The 17,295-nt window shown below is 42.3% G+C and overlaps 1 protein-coding gene across 6 annotated transcripts in view; it reads left to right on the plus strand.

Annotated features, from left to right (window-relative positions):
• LOC147890804 (histone-lysine N-methyltransferase CLF-like) overlaps positions 1–17,295 on the plus strand; it is a 97,544-nt gene that overhangs the window by 57,918 nt on the left and 22,331 nt on the right. For all 6 annotated transcript variants that reach the window (XM_087389355.1, XM_087389359.1, XM_087389357.1 and 3 more), the window contains 10 exons: positions 173–442; positions 652–699; positions 907–978; positions 1,105–1,883; positions 2,534–2,693; positions 2,811–3,031; positions 3,182–3,313; positions 3,388–3,478; positions 3,602–3,649; positions 3,813–3,941. In XM_087389355.1, coding sequence (XP_087245481.1) covers positions 173–442; positions 652–699; positions 907–978; positions 1,105–1,883; positions 2,534–2,693; positions 2,811–3,031; positions 3,182–3,313; positions 3,388–3,478; positions 3,602–3,649; positions 3,813–3,941 — 1,950 coding nt within the window. The remainder of the gene's footprint in view (positions 1–172; positions 443–651; positions 700–906; positions 979–1,104; positions 1,884–2,533; positions 2,694–2,810; positions 3,032–3,181; positions 3,314–3,387; positions 3,479–3,601; positions 3,650–3,812; positions 3,942–17,295) is intronic.

Below are 17,295 nucleotides of genomic sequence, written 5' to 3' on the forward strand. Positions count from 1 at the left end.
AGAACCTTCTTTTGGTTATGTATACAAGAGAGGATCTTGCTGGATTTGTAGAAAGCTTAGGTTTTCTGAAGCTTGGTGTTCTTAGTAGTCAAAGTTCTTTGTCTATCTTTGATTTGTTATATTCTTGTAATTCTATACAGAGATGTAAGTCAAAGTCAAAACTGTTCTGCAGGCAAGATATGAGGCTCTGCACAAGGAGGGCTTGACAAACATAGATTTTTTAATTTATGAGAATGTAGCTGATGGCAAGCAAGCACTAGTTGAAGGAGGAAAGACTGAGGGATATTCGAGTTTGGGTAAACAGATTGACATCAAAGATGAGTCCGAGATGCAGGAAGGTGTTTCTTTGAAGTCAAGCATAATAGAGGAAAGAAAATTTGATGACAAAGACTTAGATGCAGCCATGGACTCATTTGACAACCTGTTTTGCCGTCGTTGTTTGGTAAACATATGAATCCCTGATGCAAGTTGTCTTGTAAAAAATGAAACATATTGTTTTTTTATCAGCCTCTTTTTTCATAATTCCCTTTTGATTATAGAGTCTAAACTGCTCTTGTTCATTTGCTCTTTTGAAATCCAGTCACAAATCGCAAAGATTTGTTAAGTATATTTGAAGATTTCCCTGAAAGTGGGTCTCCTATATGATAACAGGTTTTTGATTGCCGCTTACATGGCTGCTCCCAGCCTGTCATCCAACTGGTAAGGCCATTGATGAAGCCAATGAACTCTTGTGCTTTGGACATTATTTGTCTATGATCGATTTTCTGCAGCGAAGAGATTGGTTTGAATTTGTAGAGTTCTTTCCTCTTTAAACAGTCATTTTAGAAAATAAATTTCCTTAATTGTGGAGACTAGTGTTTTTCTACCGCCTTTTTCCGTTTTGAGTCAATTCTGAGCCTGTGTCAGAGCGAAAAGCCATCACAATGGAGCAATCCTGAAGGATCCGAAAATCCCTGTGGTCCCGACTGTTATTTGCTGGTAACATTGAATCTCAATATTCCAAGTTGTATTTAGCAGATATGTAGTACTGTTTTTTTGGCTGAAGCTGATATTGTTTTAGAAATATCTAACTTCTTGATGTTTTTCATGTTTGCATGTTTACAGGCCTTTTCAGTAATGGATGGTGCAAATGCTGGGAAATCCATTGATCTGGCAGCAAAAGAGATGGGAACAACTGTTTTGGCAATAAATGAAGAATTGTTGGTGCGTTCTCAAAGTTATGGTGCTACCATTGTTGAACCTGCGTTAGAAAAGCAGATGAAAGCAGAAAGTGAAAAATATGATGGAACGCTGGAGGGGGCTCTTCTTGAAGATCTGAGATTCAGTCAAGAACCTCAGAAAACAGAACCCTCAAAAAAAGGGAGGAAGCCAAAGAAAACTCCAAAAAGGAGAGCTGAGGAGGTGTTAGTGAATATTCGTAAGAGACAAAGGAGGGTAGCTGCTTCTGATGTGGAACCAGTGGCAAGTGAACCTATTCTTTCCAACGATGTGGTTGATCCAGCAAAATCTAAGCTGCATGATCTGGGCATTGGAACTAGTAAAAGGCCTTCTAAGTATAGGGATGGGTTACGGACATGGAAGAAAGGTGACAAGGTAGCTACAAGCAATATATCCCTGAAAAAACAAGATACCACAACCAAAGGTAGCATACAAACTGATGATAAGGTTGAACAGGTGGCAGACAGATATGTTGAAAGACAAAATGAAGAGAATGCATTTGCAGAATCTGGCAAAGATATTCTGAGAATGGAGCAACATAGTGAGGGGAAAACTCACAATGTCATTGATGATAGAGGATTAGGGAAGGTAGTGGAAAACCATAAATGGACAAAACTCGAAAAGGGTCTTCTTGATAAAGGGCTTGAAATTTTCGGTAAAAACAGGTCTACTTCTTTGCCATCCTACCTTGCTTTTGGTTGACAATGAATGACTAATTGTACTCTGCTAGCATTTGTTTCACTTTTTTGTGAAATGACCCAAACAGAAACCCTACATGATATTTTTTGAGGTTATTGTTAAAGAGAATTGTTTTGCACTAGATAGTACTGAATCAACATTAAATGGTGGTATGTTGTTTTATAGCCTAGTCCAGTGTTTCCCCTCCTATGACCATGTGCAAATCTAGCTTGCCTTTGCCGATTGTATATTGTCTTGAGAAAATGGGAAGCTGCCAGGAGCTGACAGGGCAGTCCAGTCTTGGGTGGTATTGTATTGCGATTTGGTTGACAGTGATACTTATTGCACAACTTTAAGCGGCCTTGTGTACCAGTGATATGTTGGTCATGCCAGAAGCTATAGAAACTAGAGTTAGGCCCTTCATGGTAGCTTCACCCTTGTTTATGGTAAGTGCTGGTACAAATATTAGATATATTGTTGCCTGAGTCTTTTGTACATGCCATCCTTTTTGGGTTGTTTTCCAGGCACTTGGGCATAGTATTATATAAGAAACTAAAAAGTTGGGTTCGTAGAAATGTTTTCATTCTCCTTATTGAATTCCATGGCCTTACTTTGTCTGTCTTTTCAAAGGGAACAGCTGTTTGGTTGCACGGAATATGCTTAAGGGAATGAAGACATGCAGAGATGTTGCGGAGTACATTGCTCAGCCTGAAATGGCTGCTCAATACAAAAGAGGAGATGGCCACAATTCTCACTTGAATGGAAGTGGTAGAGCTGCTGGCTGTGATGATGCTGCGGTTAGAACTTATGTCCAAAGCTCTGATTGTTGTTTGATGGTTTGCTTGTAAGTAAAATCGGACATGCTTACTGCCTTGGTGCTTAGTTTGAGAGCCTTCTTTCTGCTGTAATTGCAGGACATGGAAGTACGCTCTAGGACGAGGTTTTGGCGAAGAAGAGGCAGAGTTCGGAAGCTTAAATATACTTGGAAATCTGCAGGGCGTCCTGCAATTAGAAAGCGTACATCGGACATAAAAAATCAGCCATGTAAACAGTACACACCTTGTGGCTGTCAGTTTACTTGTGGAAAACAATGCACATGCTTGCAGAGTGGGACATGTTGTGAAAAATATTGTGGGTATGAATATTTGAACCTGGAGAGAGACTACTATCAAAGCATTAACAATTTATACTTTCTTTTAATGCTAGCCAAACTGAATGCCTGGTTCTTCTGTGAAATTATGACATGCTTTTAGCAAGGCAATCATTTCTTTTCAACTATTTGCAGGTGCTCAAAAAGCTGCAAGAACAGGTTTAGGGGTTGTCATTGTGCTAAGAGCCAGTGCCGCAGTAGGCAGTGTCCCTGCTTTGCAGCTGGGCGTGAGTGCGACCCAGATGTTTGTAGGAACTGTTGGGTGGGGTAAGTATTTCCTGGAAGTCTTCTTTTCTTTTGTGTACAAGGATGCCCTTCATGTTTATAACTTGGAGTTATAGGTGTGGGGATGGTACACTAGGAGGGCCATTCCAGAGAGGAGACAACTACGAATGCCAAAATATGAAGCTTTTGCTGAGAAGGCAGCAGCGAGTAAGAACTTTCAAGCTTTAGGACTACTTGATATATGCTGGTTTTGTGTAATAATATGGAAAGACTTGGTCATTCGTATATGTATGGATCCTGCTGATTAATAATCTCAATGTGTATGTAAAGGTGTTGTTGGGCAGGTCTGATGTTGCTGGTTGGGGTGCATTCCTGAAGGTTATTGCTTTACTTTTCCTGCTCCATTAGTTGCACATGCAGTATATGATTGCCCTGTCAAGGGTTTCAAAGAATTGAAATGTCACAACTTCAGTGAATAATGTCAAGGCTCGGATAGTTATTTGTAAAGTGGTTTTAATCTGTTGTATCTGCCTCCTTATAGAATTCCGTTTCTAGACATGATTACCTCGGAGAGTATACAGGAGAACTAATTTCTCACAGAGAGGCTGATAAACGTGGAAAGATTTATGATCGAGAGAATTCTTCCTTTCTCTTCAACTTAAATGATCAGGTATGCCGTATGATTTATAAGAGGAACCTTACATTATACTGTCATTTCTATTATTTGGATGCTTTTAAACGAGTGCCTATTTAGAGTTACATTGTTCTGTATTGTCCTGCATCTCTCCATGGGAGCATGAGGGGAATGCATCCCTAGAAATTCAGGGTTTCGTAAAAACATCAATATGGGATGCCATGGAAGGATGAGGGTTTGGTGGGATAGCATGCTACATCAGAATGACTTGGGAGAGAACAGTAAAAGTGGTAAAAGAAGGCCCACACAAACAATATATGTGGTTAGAGTCTAGACATCATGGCAAAGGGGGGGAATATCAAATTGGCAGCATGCTATTTTGCACCCCCACAATCACCCATTTACAGGAACAACAGCAACATATCCTGAGAAGATAGCTCCATGAGCATTTAGGGAGGATATAGCTAATTTCTCCAAAGAGAATACAATTATTCTTGCAGGAGACTTTAATGCACGTAGAGGATTTATGCAAGGCATCATAACAATGGAGACGAGCGATGACCCCATATGGATGGATGAAGTGGAAGAGGACAACGAAGAAAGAAGGGGATGGGAAAGGGCATCAAACGATACAGGGGAAATCACTCATATGGGAAGGCAGCTACTCACATTATGTGGATGCTTTGGGCTGACAAATATGTAATGGAACAGCAAATTTTCAAAACACAGGAGGATACACAATACAGAGTGTATTGGATTATGTGATCACAAACTCACATGCAAACCATTGAATATATTAAGATTGAGGAGTCTCTCAAGTTTGCTGACCATAGGGCATTGTCTATAGGTATAATGGGAACAAGTAATTTTGTTAAAAAACAAAAAAGTATCACGCATCCTAGGCTAAGAATGGACTACAAAAAAGCTCATATTTATGAAAGTGAGATGGAGGCGGCAATGGCACAAGGGGAAATGCCTTCTACATGTCACGAAATGAGCAAATGGATAATAGATATGTTGCTGTCAACAGCCCAAAAATGTTTCACTAAAAGTATGGGAATGCCATGTAATCACTAGTATGACCAGGATTGTAAAGATGCAAATAGAGCATGGAAGACAACAAACACAAAGAGAAAGAGGACAAAGCTCATATAAACAGGTGCTAAGGAACACAAAAAGAATATTTCTCAAAAGCAAGCAGCTTGAGAGCTTCAAAGAGATGAAATTGAATCCCAAAAAGTTTTTTATAAAATTTCACGGCAACAAACCCCAAGAAAGGAAGGCGCAATGGGATGAGATAATAAGGTTTGTCAAAAGCCTCTACTAAAGAGAAGGGGAAGAGAAGATCCACCACAACTATACTATCAAAGCAACAAATCGAATTATAACAGAGGAAGACATGGGGAAAGTCTTGAAACAACTAGCTAATGGGAAAGCTCCAAACACACAAGGACTAGTAGCGAAAATGCTAACATGGGCAGGCAAATGGACAAAGAAAATGGTTACTGGGCTTATGAATATGGCACTAGAGGAAGGTTTCCCATCAGATTGGCAGCTTAGTAGGATTGTAGCAATCCATAAGGGAGGAGATAGCAAGATGGCAAAGAATTATCAGACAAACATGGTAAGCAACCTAATGGTAAAGCTATATGGTACTAGGGCGGAAGAACAAGAAGTCAGGGCGCCATCCCAAGTAGGGTTCCACCCCAAACACTTGATGATTGACCATCAGGTTGCCATAAGAGTTGCAACTGAAGGAGCCAAACATAAGGAGGCTGTCTACTGTTTCTTTGTAGACTTCAAGAAAGCCTTCGATACAATCCCTTGTAAGAAGCTATGGGAAATATTGAAAAAGCTTAGGTCCCTCAAGAACTCAAAGAAGCCATGTACCGACTCTATTAGAGGGTTCTAGCAGAGTTAGCACAACCGCTAGTGGATGGGTCGTGCTCCACGGGGAAAGCTGTGATAAGCAATGACATAGGGGTTAAGCAAGGCTGCCCCCTCTCACCAAAACTTTTCGGTTTCTTTATAGATGATTTGGAGGAGTGGATGAGAATACACAGCAAGGAATGTGTTCAGATTGTAGGGTACACTTTGTTAATGGTTATCTATTCAGACGATGTGGTATTCTTTGTAGAAAAAACTAAAGGTCAAGAAGAGAAGCTCTCAAGCGGTGGAAGCTCACAAGGCTAAAGAGGCTCTTGGACAAAATGTGTGTGTGTGTGTCTGTGTGTGTGTGTGTGAGAGAGAGAGAGAGAGAGACTCGCTAGATAGACGAGGATGTGTATTTGGCTTATACTGAGATCTTCAGTTGATGTGTTTTCTAGCGCCTCTTTTCTGAGGTGACTATTCTTGTAATATAATCAAACCAGACCTCGCGGGTCTATGGGACAAAGTGCACAGAAAAGCGAACTCATACAAGCCTCCGTGGGCTGAAGCCAAGGGTACGCTAGGACCCTTGCTGAGTACTAGTCTATGCTAACAGAATCATAATCATATCAATCAATCTATCTAGGCGTTGGGGCGAAACCGAAGCCTAGTACAGTGATGGCTCTCTAGTGGGCTGTGAAAATGCCTCGTATCTGCGTCTGTCGAGCTGTCTGGCGCTGCGCTGGGGGGTGCGGTCTCCTCACTTGACACGACCCCATCACTCCTGAAACCTCTGACCTGCAAGCAAACACAAGAACACACCAAACGTGAAGAAACTGAGCAGGCTGCTCACCACCCAACCATGACATTTATGGGATGCGATCCTGAATGAGGAGATGTCCCCTCTGAGCCACGAGCTGAGCTACTGGCACGAACTCCCAACCAGATCCTAACCAACCTGGTGTCCCATACCACCAGGTGGCACTGTGAAGCCTGGGATCTGTTGCTGGGCCTTGGACTACGCTATGATGCAGGTGCGTGTCCGCCACTCAATCCAGGATCTTACTTAGCACTTGGGAACGAGACTTGCTCCCATTGGCTCTCTGAGAACTGAACCCCAGGGCCCCTTATATAGACTCAGGTCCCAAGTGCCAAAAATAGCGAAGATCTCTAACTAGTTTGTACCCTTGCCACTCAACCCGAGAATCAAGCCTGCCTAGCTCTAAGCCTCCCCAGGCTACCTGAGCTAGTCTTGTGTACCTAGTACACGTCAGATACCAATCGGTGCACATGACATACTTCCCCTCCTCTAATAACTCACTCTTGAGTTCGTGAAAAAACCCGAGAATGTCCTTTGGAGGTTCTGTAATGTCTCCCATGTTGCATCCTCCTCAACACGATCCTTCCACTTGATCTTGTATTCCGTGATAGTTCTATTACAAATCTGTCTATCTCGAAATTCAAGAATGCTCTCAGGTTCGTGTGGAATAAAAGTCAAATCTGTAACTTCTATTATCTCTTGAGGAGACACAAGTTGATCATCCGCACCCAGTAACTCTTTCTGTCTATTGACATGAAATACTGGATGTACTTTAACATCAGGAGGCAATTCTAGTCTATATGCAACTGGTTCAATTCGTTTAATAACCTTGAATGGACCACAGTATCTGGGGGATAACTTCGGAACCAAACCAATACTTAGGCTCTTGGATGTTTCTAACTTTCAAGACTTTATGTACAAAGACGCTAGAGCTTTTGGAGAAGGAATCTATCCTTGTGACTCTTGTGAACTGAACTGCACTTCAAGAGGGGATTCTTGTGTTTTCTTAGATCTTAGACTTTCTCAATCTACCATAGGATTAGAGGTTGATATATACGATAAACGTGAACAACCTGAATATAGTGGTTTACACATTATAAAAATGCCTCACATTAACTCAAACATTTCTGATTTGGCAAAATATGGAGTCATTTCTTTCCAATTCCATAGATTTTCCCACCTTTGTACAATTAAGGAGTCTTTTATCACTCAATTTAGTAATTTGATCACTTTACTATTACACAAGAGGTATAATCCAAGGAAAATAATGAAAAAAGTTCGCACATTCTTAGATATGAAGTCTTTTATCTATGGTGTTTCGGCCTTAGGTTTGTTTGAAATGATTGAACATAAGCTGAAAACAAAAAGCGGGGAGCTGAATAGCCCGTTTTTCTTTTAGTTTCAAAAGATAGTTTGTTTGAGTATACTTGTGCTTTCTAAGATAGAAATGTATTTTTGCCTCTTTGTAGAAACGATACATAAGTGTAAAGGGCCATTTAGCTTTTTATGTTTTAAATAAGAGAGAGAGAGAGAGAGTTTCTAGTTTTTTGGAAGTTTTTGTTTCTTGACTTGCTTGTTTATTTTTGCTTAGTCACCTGCTTCGTTTCTTCTTTATTTCTTGTTTTCATTCTCTTTTGTTTATTTGACGTATTTTAGTAAGCACTGGGTTTGCCCAAGAGACTCCGTAGGTCTTTAGAAACCCAGTATAGCTGCTTATGCTTGGGCACTGATGACGACATAAGTGTTGCTTTGCTTGCTAAGTATGTCTTCCTTTTGTTTTTCATAAAAGTTTTTGTTTACCTCTTTTTTCTTCTCTTTCATTTTCTCTTTTATTTTCTTTGTAGATTTTTTATCTTTAGAATAATAAAAATTCTAAATTTGTATGATTGGACTTATTCTAGTCTTGCAAAGGTATATCTTGGATTCCTTGGGAATTTGCAAATATACCATTGTTCCTTCAAAGAACTCTCTAGGTGAACGATGTCTATTAGAATAAAATCTGTCCCGATCTTGGGCACTTCTAATAGACTCCTTGGCAAACTGCAACATTTCTTGCATGTCTTGCAAGAATGTCTTTGCAGCATCATTTTGGATTCCCTTTAACCCAACCATAACTGGTGACTTAGGTTGAAACCCGTACATAAGCATAAAAGGAGTGTAACCAGTACTCGAGCAAATTCTATCATAGGTAGATAATCTTCCCATGAAGACTGTCTCTTAGAAACATATGCCCGAAGCATATCTTCAACCAATTGGTTGACCTTCTTTGTATTGCCATCAGATTGTGCATGATCAGAGGAACTCATACTTGGAGTAGTTTCTAACTTCTAAAAAACAAGTGTCCAAAAGTTACTTGTAAACTTTGAGTCCCTGTCGTTGACTATGTCAGAGGGCAAACCATACAGCTTAAACAAGTGGACCACAAACTCGTGAGCCAGCTGAACAGCTGAAATAGTTGTTCTGGTAGGTAAGAATCTAGCCATTTTTGTCAGACGGTCCACTATAACCCAAATAGAGTCACGACCCTTGCGCGCTCTCGGCAAACCGGTAATAAAATCCATGGAAATACTTTCGCATTTATTACCCGGGATTTGCAATGGTTGTAATAATCCCGTGCTTCTAAGGCGTTCTGCCTTAGTAACCTGACAAACACGGCAACCTACGACATAGTGTTCCATAAATGCACGCATCCTAGGCCAATAAAAGGTATGCTTCACAAGAGACAAAGTCCGATGTATACCTGGATGTCCAGCACTAGGAGCATCATGACACTCCCAGAGAATCTTGGATCGAAGATTCAAAACATCTGGCACACATATCTTTCCATTTCGGAACAACAAGCCGTTCCTAATCATCCACTGACCTCCCACCGCCTGTACCGTAGGTGGCACAATTCCTGAGTTTTGGTCAACCATGGAGCTCCCATCTTGGGACTTTCTGCCAATAAGAACTGAAATGACTATCAGTTGCGCAAAGCCCTCTCAAGGATTGAAATAGGTCTGAGGATATTTCCGTAAATGACATTGCATTTACAAACTTGACTCGACTTAAGGCATCCGCCACACTATTCAGCGAACCCTTTCGATAACGTAGTTCAAAATCAAAATCTTGCATTAATTCTACCCATCTAGCCTTCCGTCCCCTCAAGTCAAACCCATCACACACATACTTGATTGATTGATGATCGGTCAATACAAGAAACTTCGAACCATACAAGTAGTGTCTCTAAACTTTTAGAGCATACACAACCTCATAGAGTTCTTTTTCTAGTGTGGGCCAACGATATTGGGTGTCGTCTAGCTTCTTACTCTCAAAAGCTACAGGTTTGCCCTCTTGGAATAAAGCTGCCCCAACTGCAAAATCACTCGCATTGGCCTCTAAAACATAAGGCCGGGCAGGATTTGGTAGTGCAAGAACGGGTACTTCCTTGATAGTTAACTTCAAGGTTTCAAAAGCCTTGTTCAATGCATCATTCCAAGAGATTGGCTGGGTAGACCTGCGTCCAGACCTGCGTCCATGACCTTTCAATATGTTGGTCAAGGGTGCCGTGATGTGTGAATATTCACGCACAGACTTCCGTAGAAATACCGTGAATCCTAGGAAAGATCTAAGTCGTTTCACAGTTTGAGGGATAGGCCATTCTAAAACCTTCTGGATACGATCTAGATCAATGCTAATACCTTCAGAAGAAATCTTGTGTCCTAAGTAAATGATCTCCTTCATAAAGAAGTCACATTTACTCATCTTGGCATAGAGCTTATGTTGTCTTAGAATAACTAAGACAATCCGGAGGTGTCCTATGTGATCCTCTAGCGTTCGGCTATATACCAAGATGCCATCTAAGAACACGACAACGAATTTGCCCAAAAAATCTCGGAACAAATCGTTCATCATTTGTTGGAAGGTGGCAGGAGCATTGGTCAAACCAAAAGGTAATACAAGAAACTCGTAGTGGCCATACCTAGTTCAGAATGTGGTTCTATCTATGTGTTTAGCATAGATACAGATTTGATGATAACCCGTATGCAAATCAATCTTAGTGAAATACTTCGCTCTCGCCAAACGGTCTATCAAATCATCGGAACGAGGAAGAGGGTATCGATTCTTAATTGTCACTTTATTCAATCGTTTATAATCTATACACATTCTCCACGAAGTATCTTTCTTCTTTCTTAGGAGGACAGGTGCTCCCCAAGGTGATTTACTTGGGCGAATATAGCCCATATTCAGATAATCCTGTAGCTGTGAAGCTAACTCATCCTCCTCAAGCTGGCTCATCCTATAAGGTGGAACACTAATAGGTTGAGCCCTAGGGACTAAATGTATGCGATGGTCTACTGCCCGTTCTGGAGGTAAACCTTCCGGCAGTTGAGCAGGGAATACATCTATGAAATCATCTAACAACGTTCTCAATTCACGGTGTTCAAACACAGTTAAGTCATTCTTGTTATTAACAGAGACAACAAATGAAGAAAGCGGAATCAAAACACACTAATACACATCATAACGAGAAGTGTTTATATATTCCGAAGCTGCATCGCAGATACAATAGGTCCCTGAGAAGAGGGAATATCATCACACTGAATACAAAATTGGGTGTCCTTATCCAAAAAAGAAAGAGTATGTTCCTTCCATCCAATCCGAATATCGTGGGTTTTAAACCACTCTATTCCGATTAACAAGTCCACATGCTCCAAGTGCATGACATAGCACATAAGAGCCGCTGTGTGTAGTCTTGAATCCGGATAGAAAGCGCTTTAATCTTGCGATCCCAACACTGCTTTTTAGCTGGAAGCTACACCTCGTAGGTGTGATCGCTAGGTATCGTGGACAGCCCCATCTTCTGCACAAGTTTGTAATTAACAAAGTTGTGAGAGCTGCCCGGGTCAAAGAGAATGTGAACTCTTTGGTCCCTAACTTCTCCATAAACTCGAAAAAGATCATGGGAACCAAATAACGAATTATTAAAAGTGCAATTATAGAAAGTGGGTAGGTAATGACATTTACAGAAATACTTGTCATCGAAACTTGATTAGCTCCCTTAGCTTTGGTACCTGGACCCGCATGGAGCTTCTATCCCGGCGCTTGCTTCTGGTTCTTGTGCTTAGGACAATCATTCCTAGTGTGGCCCCGCTCCTCGCATATGAAGCAACATCCTTCTTTCTTTAGCTTTAGGGTACGAAGGAAACGGGCATGACCATTCTTCGCCTGAGTCGAATGGTTCTTGGAGGCGTTGTCTATAGGCTTCGACTAGAAGAACTTCCTCTTGTTCTTTCCACCCGCGTCGGTAACTGTGGTTGCCTTTGCACTGGCCATGGTATCATCATATATGCGCGCGTAATTCATGGCCTCTTGCAAAGTGGTACACTTGTTGTTTTTGATTTGTAACTTTTACGAGTTAGGCAAACCATCCACAAAGAAACCTAACAAGGTCACTGGATCCATCTTTGTAGCTATGGTTTACAAATCCCAAAACCTCTGAAGATAAACCTCAAAAGTCAGATTCAGCTTGGACATATCGAGGGCTTCGAGCTTGCTTACGATATCGTAATCTTCCTCTTTCTTAAGAAACTCTTTCCTGAAGACCCCTATGAATTCTATCCATGTTGCAGGCTTGGGTTGGAGTTCCTTCCACCCCTATGAATTCTTTCCTGACATAAACCCTGCTGCAAGCTGTATTTTCTTGTCATCTGGGTAAGGGTGAAACTGGAAGTGTACTTGCCACTTGTGCAACCAAGTGTCAACAACCTCCTTGGTACGAGACTTTTGATCTCCGGGAAAAGGATCTAGAGTGATGTTCGGACCTAACACTGAGGCCATGGCATCCACATGCGCGAGTGCTTGAACAGTGCTAGTCAAAAGTGTGAGTGTAGTTTGAATCCCTTGGAGTTGCTGTGTCAACCCCGTATGATTCTTGTTAACTTGCTCAAACTTTCCATCAAGAGTAGTGGTGAATTCATTGAAGGCTTTCTTCGTAATCAGATCATCGTAGAGACCCTAGTCATCCTCCGCATGGTAGTTCATATCCTGATCTCCCATCACAAGCGTGGGGTCTACTGAATCAGCCATATCTGAAACCTGACATGATGAAGGGATTAAACTTAGAGAAGTGACAGGTGGGATCGGAGCTTGAAGGAGAGTGGAGCAGAAGGAAAAACTGTCCGGATAGGAGGTGACGAAAGAGAAGAGAGGTTGGCCGATGAAAGAGGTACAAAGCTGACGATCAGCTCGAGTCAGTGAACCCTGAGACTCCCGCTGCTGGCCCCGCTGCTGGCTGTGCCGTATGGAAGTCTGCTGCAAGCCGTACCTAGGTGACGAAATCCGCCAGGGGTGTGGAGGGGTCTTCTCGTGTGCACAAGCATAAGCTGAGGCAGAACTATGGTCTCGCCAGGCTATAACGTAGAAGCTACAGCTTTTAGAAAGCTATGCTTTCTAAGAAAGCCCACCCTCCCAAACTTGGAGGGTTGGTGCTTTTTTTAGCGTCCAGCCTCCCCGAACAGCAGCCTGGCCGCGATCCTGCTCCAGCCTATGGCGCACCCCTCTACACTCTCCTGCATGCGTCACCTAATCACTGCGCAGCCCTGACCGTACACGGGATCCCTTGGGGTTCCCCTCAACCCATCGCTTGCCTAGTGGCCCCTCTCACGCGTCTCCTACAATCCTCTCCACTCTCTCCTAGCTAACCTCACACTCTCTCTCACCTAACCCCACTTATCAGCCTCGAATTCACCCTCTCTCTCTTCTTCCTTCTTTCCCTAAACTTAACCACTTCCCTAATCGATGAACCAGCAGACACTTGCAAGGTTTGAGCACAAATTTCGAAATTAGGGCATACCTGGAGAAAAAAATCGTCCAAATTTCTCGCAACAGAAGTTCCTACCTGAGGAGTTGGCTCTGATACCAATTGAGACGACTCCAACACTCCTGAAACCTCTGACCTGTAAGCAAACACAAGAACACACCAAACGTGAAGAAACTGAGCAAGTTGCTCACCACCCAACCATGACATCTATGGGATGCAATCCCGAATCAGGAGATGTCCCCTCCGAGCCACGAGCTGAGCTACTGGCACGAACTCCCAACCAGATCCTAACTAGCCTGGTGTTGTTGGAATTATATCTATAATTCAGCAGTGACCAATGTAATATAATAAGTTAGTTAGGGGCACTTTTCCCTCTTTTAGAGGTTTTTCCCCCTAACTGCAGTTAGTTCACTAACTATGGTTAGTGACTACTAAGGTTTTGTCACTATGACAAAACCTTATCTACACTACTTTGTGTTGTACTCTTTTACACACTCTATTGAGCAACTACAGCTTTCAAGCTTACGTCTCTCTCACTCTCTCTTGCTCTCACTCTCTCTATCTATCTCCATTCCTTCATATGGTATCAGAGCAGGTCCAAGAGTCTTGTGCTCCTTGCTCCCTCAAGCTTCAATCATAACCTCGACTTTTCAGCCTCAACAAATCAGACCGTACAGTCCGTACGACTGTACGGATTTCTATCGCCTGCCGTACGAACAGCTTCCCGTACGATTATGTCGCCTGCCGTACAAATCCGTACCTCTACGCCGTACTTCGCCGTACAGCGCCGAATCTGTCAGTCGTACTTCGCCGTACAGCGCCGAATCTGTTCGTCACCTGCAGTCGTACTTGCTGTACCTGTAGTCGTACTTTGTCGTACCCTGTGACCGTACACCGTACAGCGCCGTCGATCTGTACTGAATTTGCTTTTCGCTGTACCAGCAATCTGTACTTCGCTGTCAATCCGTACTGCATCTGCTTCAGTACAGCAGCACGGATCTTCTTGGTTTTGGACAAGAGATCTGGCAGGCTAAGTTTTTGGCAGGTCATCTTCATTTTGGCAAGTGATTTTTGACAGGCTAAGTTTGCAACAGCCATTGTTTGGCTAAGTATTCTGCTAGAATATTTGGGGCATTTTGCAGATTGAAGCCATTGCAATCATTGGGCAATTTTGAAGCTATCACAAGAGCAAAATTGCAGATTTATCTGAAATTTGGGGCTTTTGTATTAAAATTGCAGATTTGGGGCTTTTGACATTTTTACCCCTTTCTGGCTGCAATTTCTAGCTACAAATTGGGGCTTTTGTGTTTGGAGAGCATTTTTTGGAGTATTCAGTATATACTGCCTTTATTGGAGTGTTTGGAACACTTTTGGCAGATTTTGGAGAGTGTTCTATGCTTGGACAGATTTCTGACAGCTCAAGTGCAGAAATCTAAGTTGCTTATACAGCCCGTGCTTGGGTGTGGTTTTTGGGAGTTGTGCATTTTATTCCCAGTAAGGGAATTCAGCTTTGTATCTGCTTCAATTCTTTTTTCAGATATGGCCCATCAAAATCAGAATGATTTTCAGTTCGGTGGTCTTTCTCAGGAAGACAAATTGGATGGTACCAACTACTCCCTCTGGAGTTTCATGGTACGTAATATTCTGATTTCTCGCAATCTATGGGATTATGTCAATGGGGATGAAATCCGACCAGCAGATATTGCACCTGCTACCCCTCCTCACCAAGGAGGTGGAAGAGGTCGTGCACAAGGTGCAGCTGCAGGACAAGTTGTTGGTGCAGCTACAGTTAATACTCCTGAACAAAAGAGATGGGATTCACGGGATGCCTTAGCCTTGTCTTGCATCTCTCTTTCAGTGAAAAGATCAATCATTCCGCATATCCGGTCGTGTAAGACCTCCAGGGCAGCGTGGGATATTTTGGAAAGCATGTATGCAGCACGGAATGATGCCAGGGTATCTTTTTTAAAAAGAGAGTTGAGCAATACACATATGGAGGAGGGTGACTCCATGTCAGCCCACCTCACTAAGCTACAGGATCTCAGAGAGCAGTTGTTAAATATAGATGAAATTATTCCTGATTCAGAGATGATTACAACCACTCTGAATTCTCTTCCTGAGTCTTATCTCAGCTTTCATACTTCGCTGAATTTATCATTGAGGGGGGGTGCAAATCCTCTTTCTTTTCATGAGCTGATAGGACTTCTGCTTCAGGAAGAGCAGACCAGGAAAAATTTGGCTTCACGTGCAGGTGAACAAGCAATGCTCTCAAAATTCAAATCAAAAACAAAGGGACAGGCAAAAACAGCAGCAAATCAGCCTTCCAGTGGGTCAGGACAGCCTTCACAAAAGGCTAAAAGTGATGCAAGCAAGCCCAAAAAGAAGGGTTTCTGTCACTACTGCAAAAAGCCAGGTCATCACATAGGAGAATGCAGGAAAAGGATTGCAAAGGAAAAGAAAAACAGCTCAGGAATGGCTGTTTCAGATTCAGCCCCTTGTGCATCTGACAGTGGGGATGCTGCAGCCAACTTTGTTGGTCAAGATTATGCCTTTTTATCTTGCATTTCTGATTCTAGGTTGGCTGTTCCAGATGCTCAAGCTAGTACAGCTTCATGCAGTGATGATACATATGCATTTTTGACTTGCAGTTTTGACTCTCCTTCAGATGCATCTGCTTTCAGTGTTGATGAAACACTGAACACATGGTATTTTGACAGCGGTGCATCCAAGCACATCACTTCGAGGAAGTGTCTCTTTACTTCCTTGAATCCACCCCCTGTTGGTAAGAAAGTCACTTGTGCCAACAACTCCTCATATTCAGTACGTGGCACAGGAGAAGTTGAGCTCACTGCAATTGATGGCTCAATTTTCAGACTTTCTGATGTTTTATATGTGCCTGGCATAACCAAAAATCTCCTTTCAGTGTCCACTCTTAACAGAGATGGATTTCAGGTCATCTTTGAGGATGACAAATGTGCTGTCCGGGACAGGGAAGCTAACTATGCCTTAATGTTATCTGGTACCCTGCTGCGTGGGCTTTTTCAGCTTGATATTTTTCAGAAAAGAGCAGCTCATGCTTTGGCAATTTCTTCCCCTACAGTTGCCATGCAAAATGCAGAATTATGGCATGCCAGATATGGCCACATGAATTACAACAGCTTGATGACACTTCAAAAATTTTCAATGGTTGATGCATTGCCCCCTCTTGAGATACCTCCTCCACATGCCTGTGAAGGGTGCATTTTAGGTAAAATGCATAGATTTCCCTTCAAGAAGGATGGTTCAGTTAAAGCTGTTCACAAATTGCAGCTTATACACAGTGATGTCTGTGGTCCCATGAGGACTCCTTCATTGGGTGGTCATCTCTACTTTGTCACATTTATTGATGACTACTCCAATTTTACTTGGGTTTATGGGCTGAAAAAGAAATCTGAAGTGTTCACAGTGTTTAAACACTTTTCAGCCATGGTTGAAAATGAAACCGGGCTCAAGATACAGATATTACGCACGGATAGAGGTGGGGAATACCTATCTGCAGAATTTGATGCTTTCCTCAAACAAAAGGGTATTGTGCATCAGCTCACAGTCAGGCTGACCCCTCAGCAAAATGGCAAAGCTGAGAGGAAAAATAGAACCCTCATGGAGATGGACAGATGTATGCTGAAAAGCAAACACATGCCTCATAAATTCTGGTTAGAGGGTTTGATGTGTGCCAATTACATTTTGAACAGGGCTCCCACTAAGGCTTTAAAAACAAAAACTCCTTTTGAGGTGTGGAATGACAGGAAGCCTTCAGTGGATCACTTCCGAGTCTTTGGATGCCTTGCCTATGCACATGTGCCAGTTGAATTTAGGCACAAATTGTCAGATAAAGCCATCAAATGCATATTTGTTGGATA

The sequence above is a fragment of the Dipteris shenzhenensis genome, chromosome 18, assembly GCF_047967505.1.
Source record: "Dipteris shenzhenensis isolate YYH24624 ecotype China chromosome 18, Dip_SZ_1.0, whole genome shotgun sequence".
Classification (NCBI taxonomy): Eukaryota; Viridiplantae; Streptophyta; class Polypodiopsida; order Gleicheniales; family Dipteridaceae; genus Dipteris; species Dipteris shenzhenensis.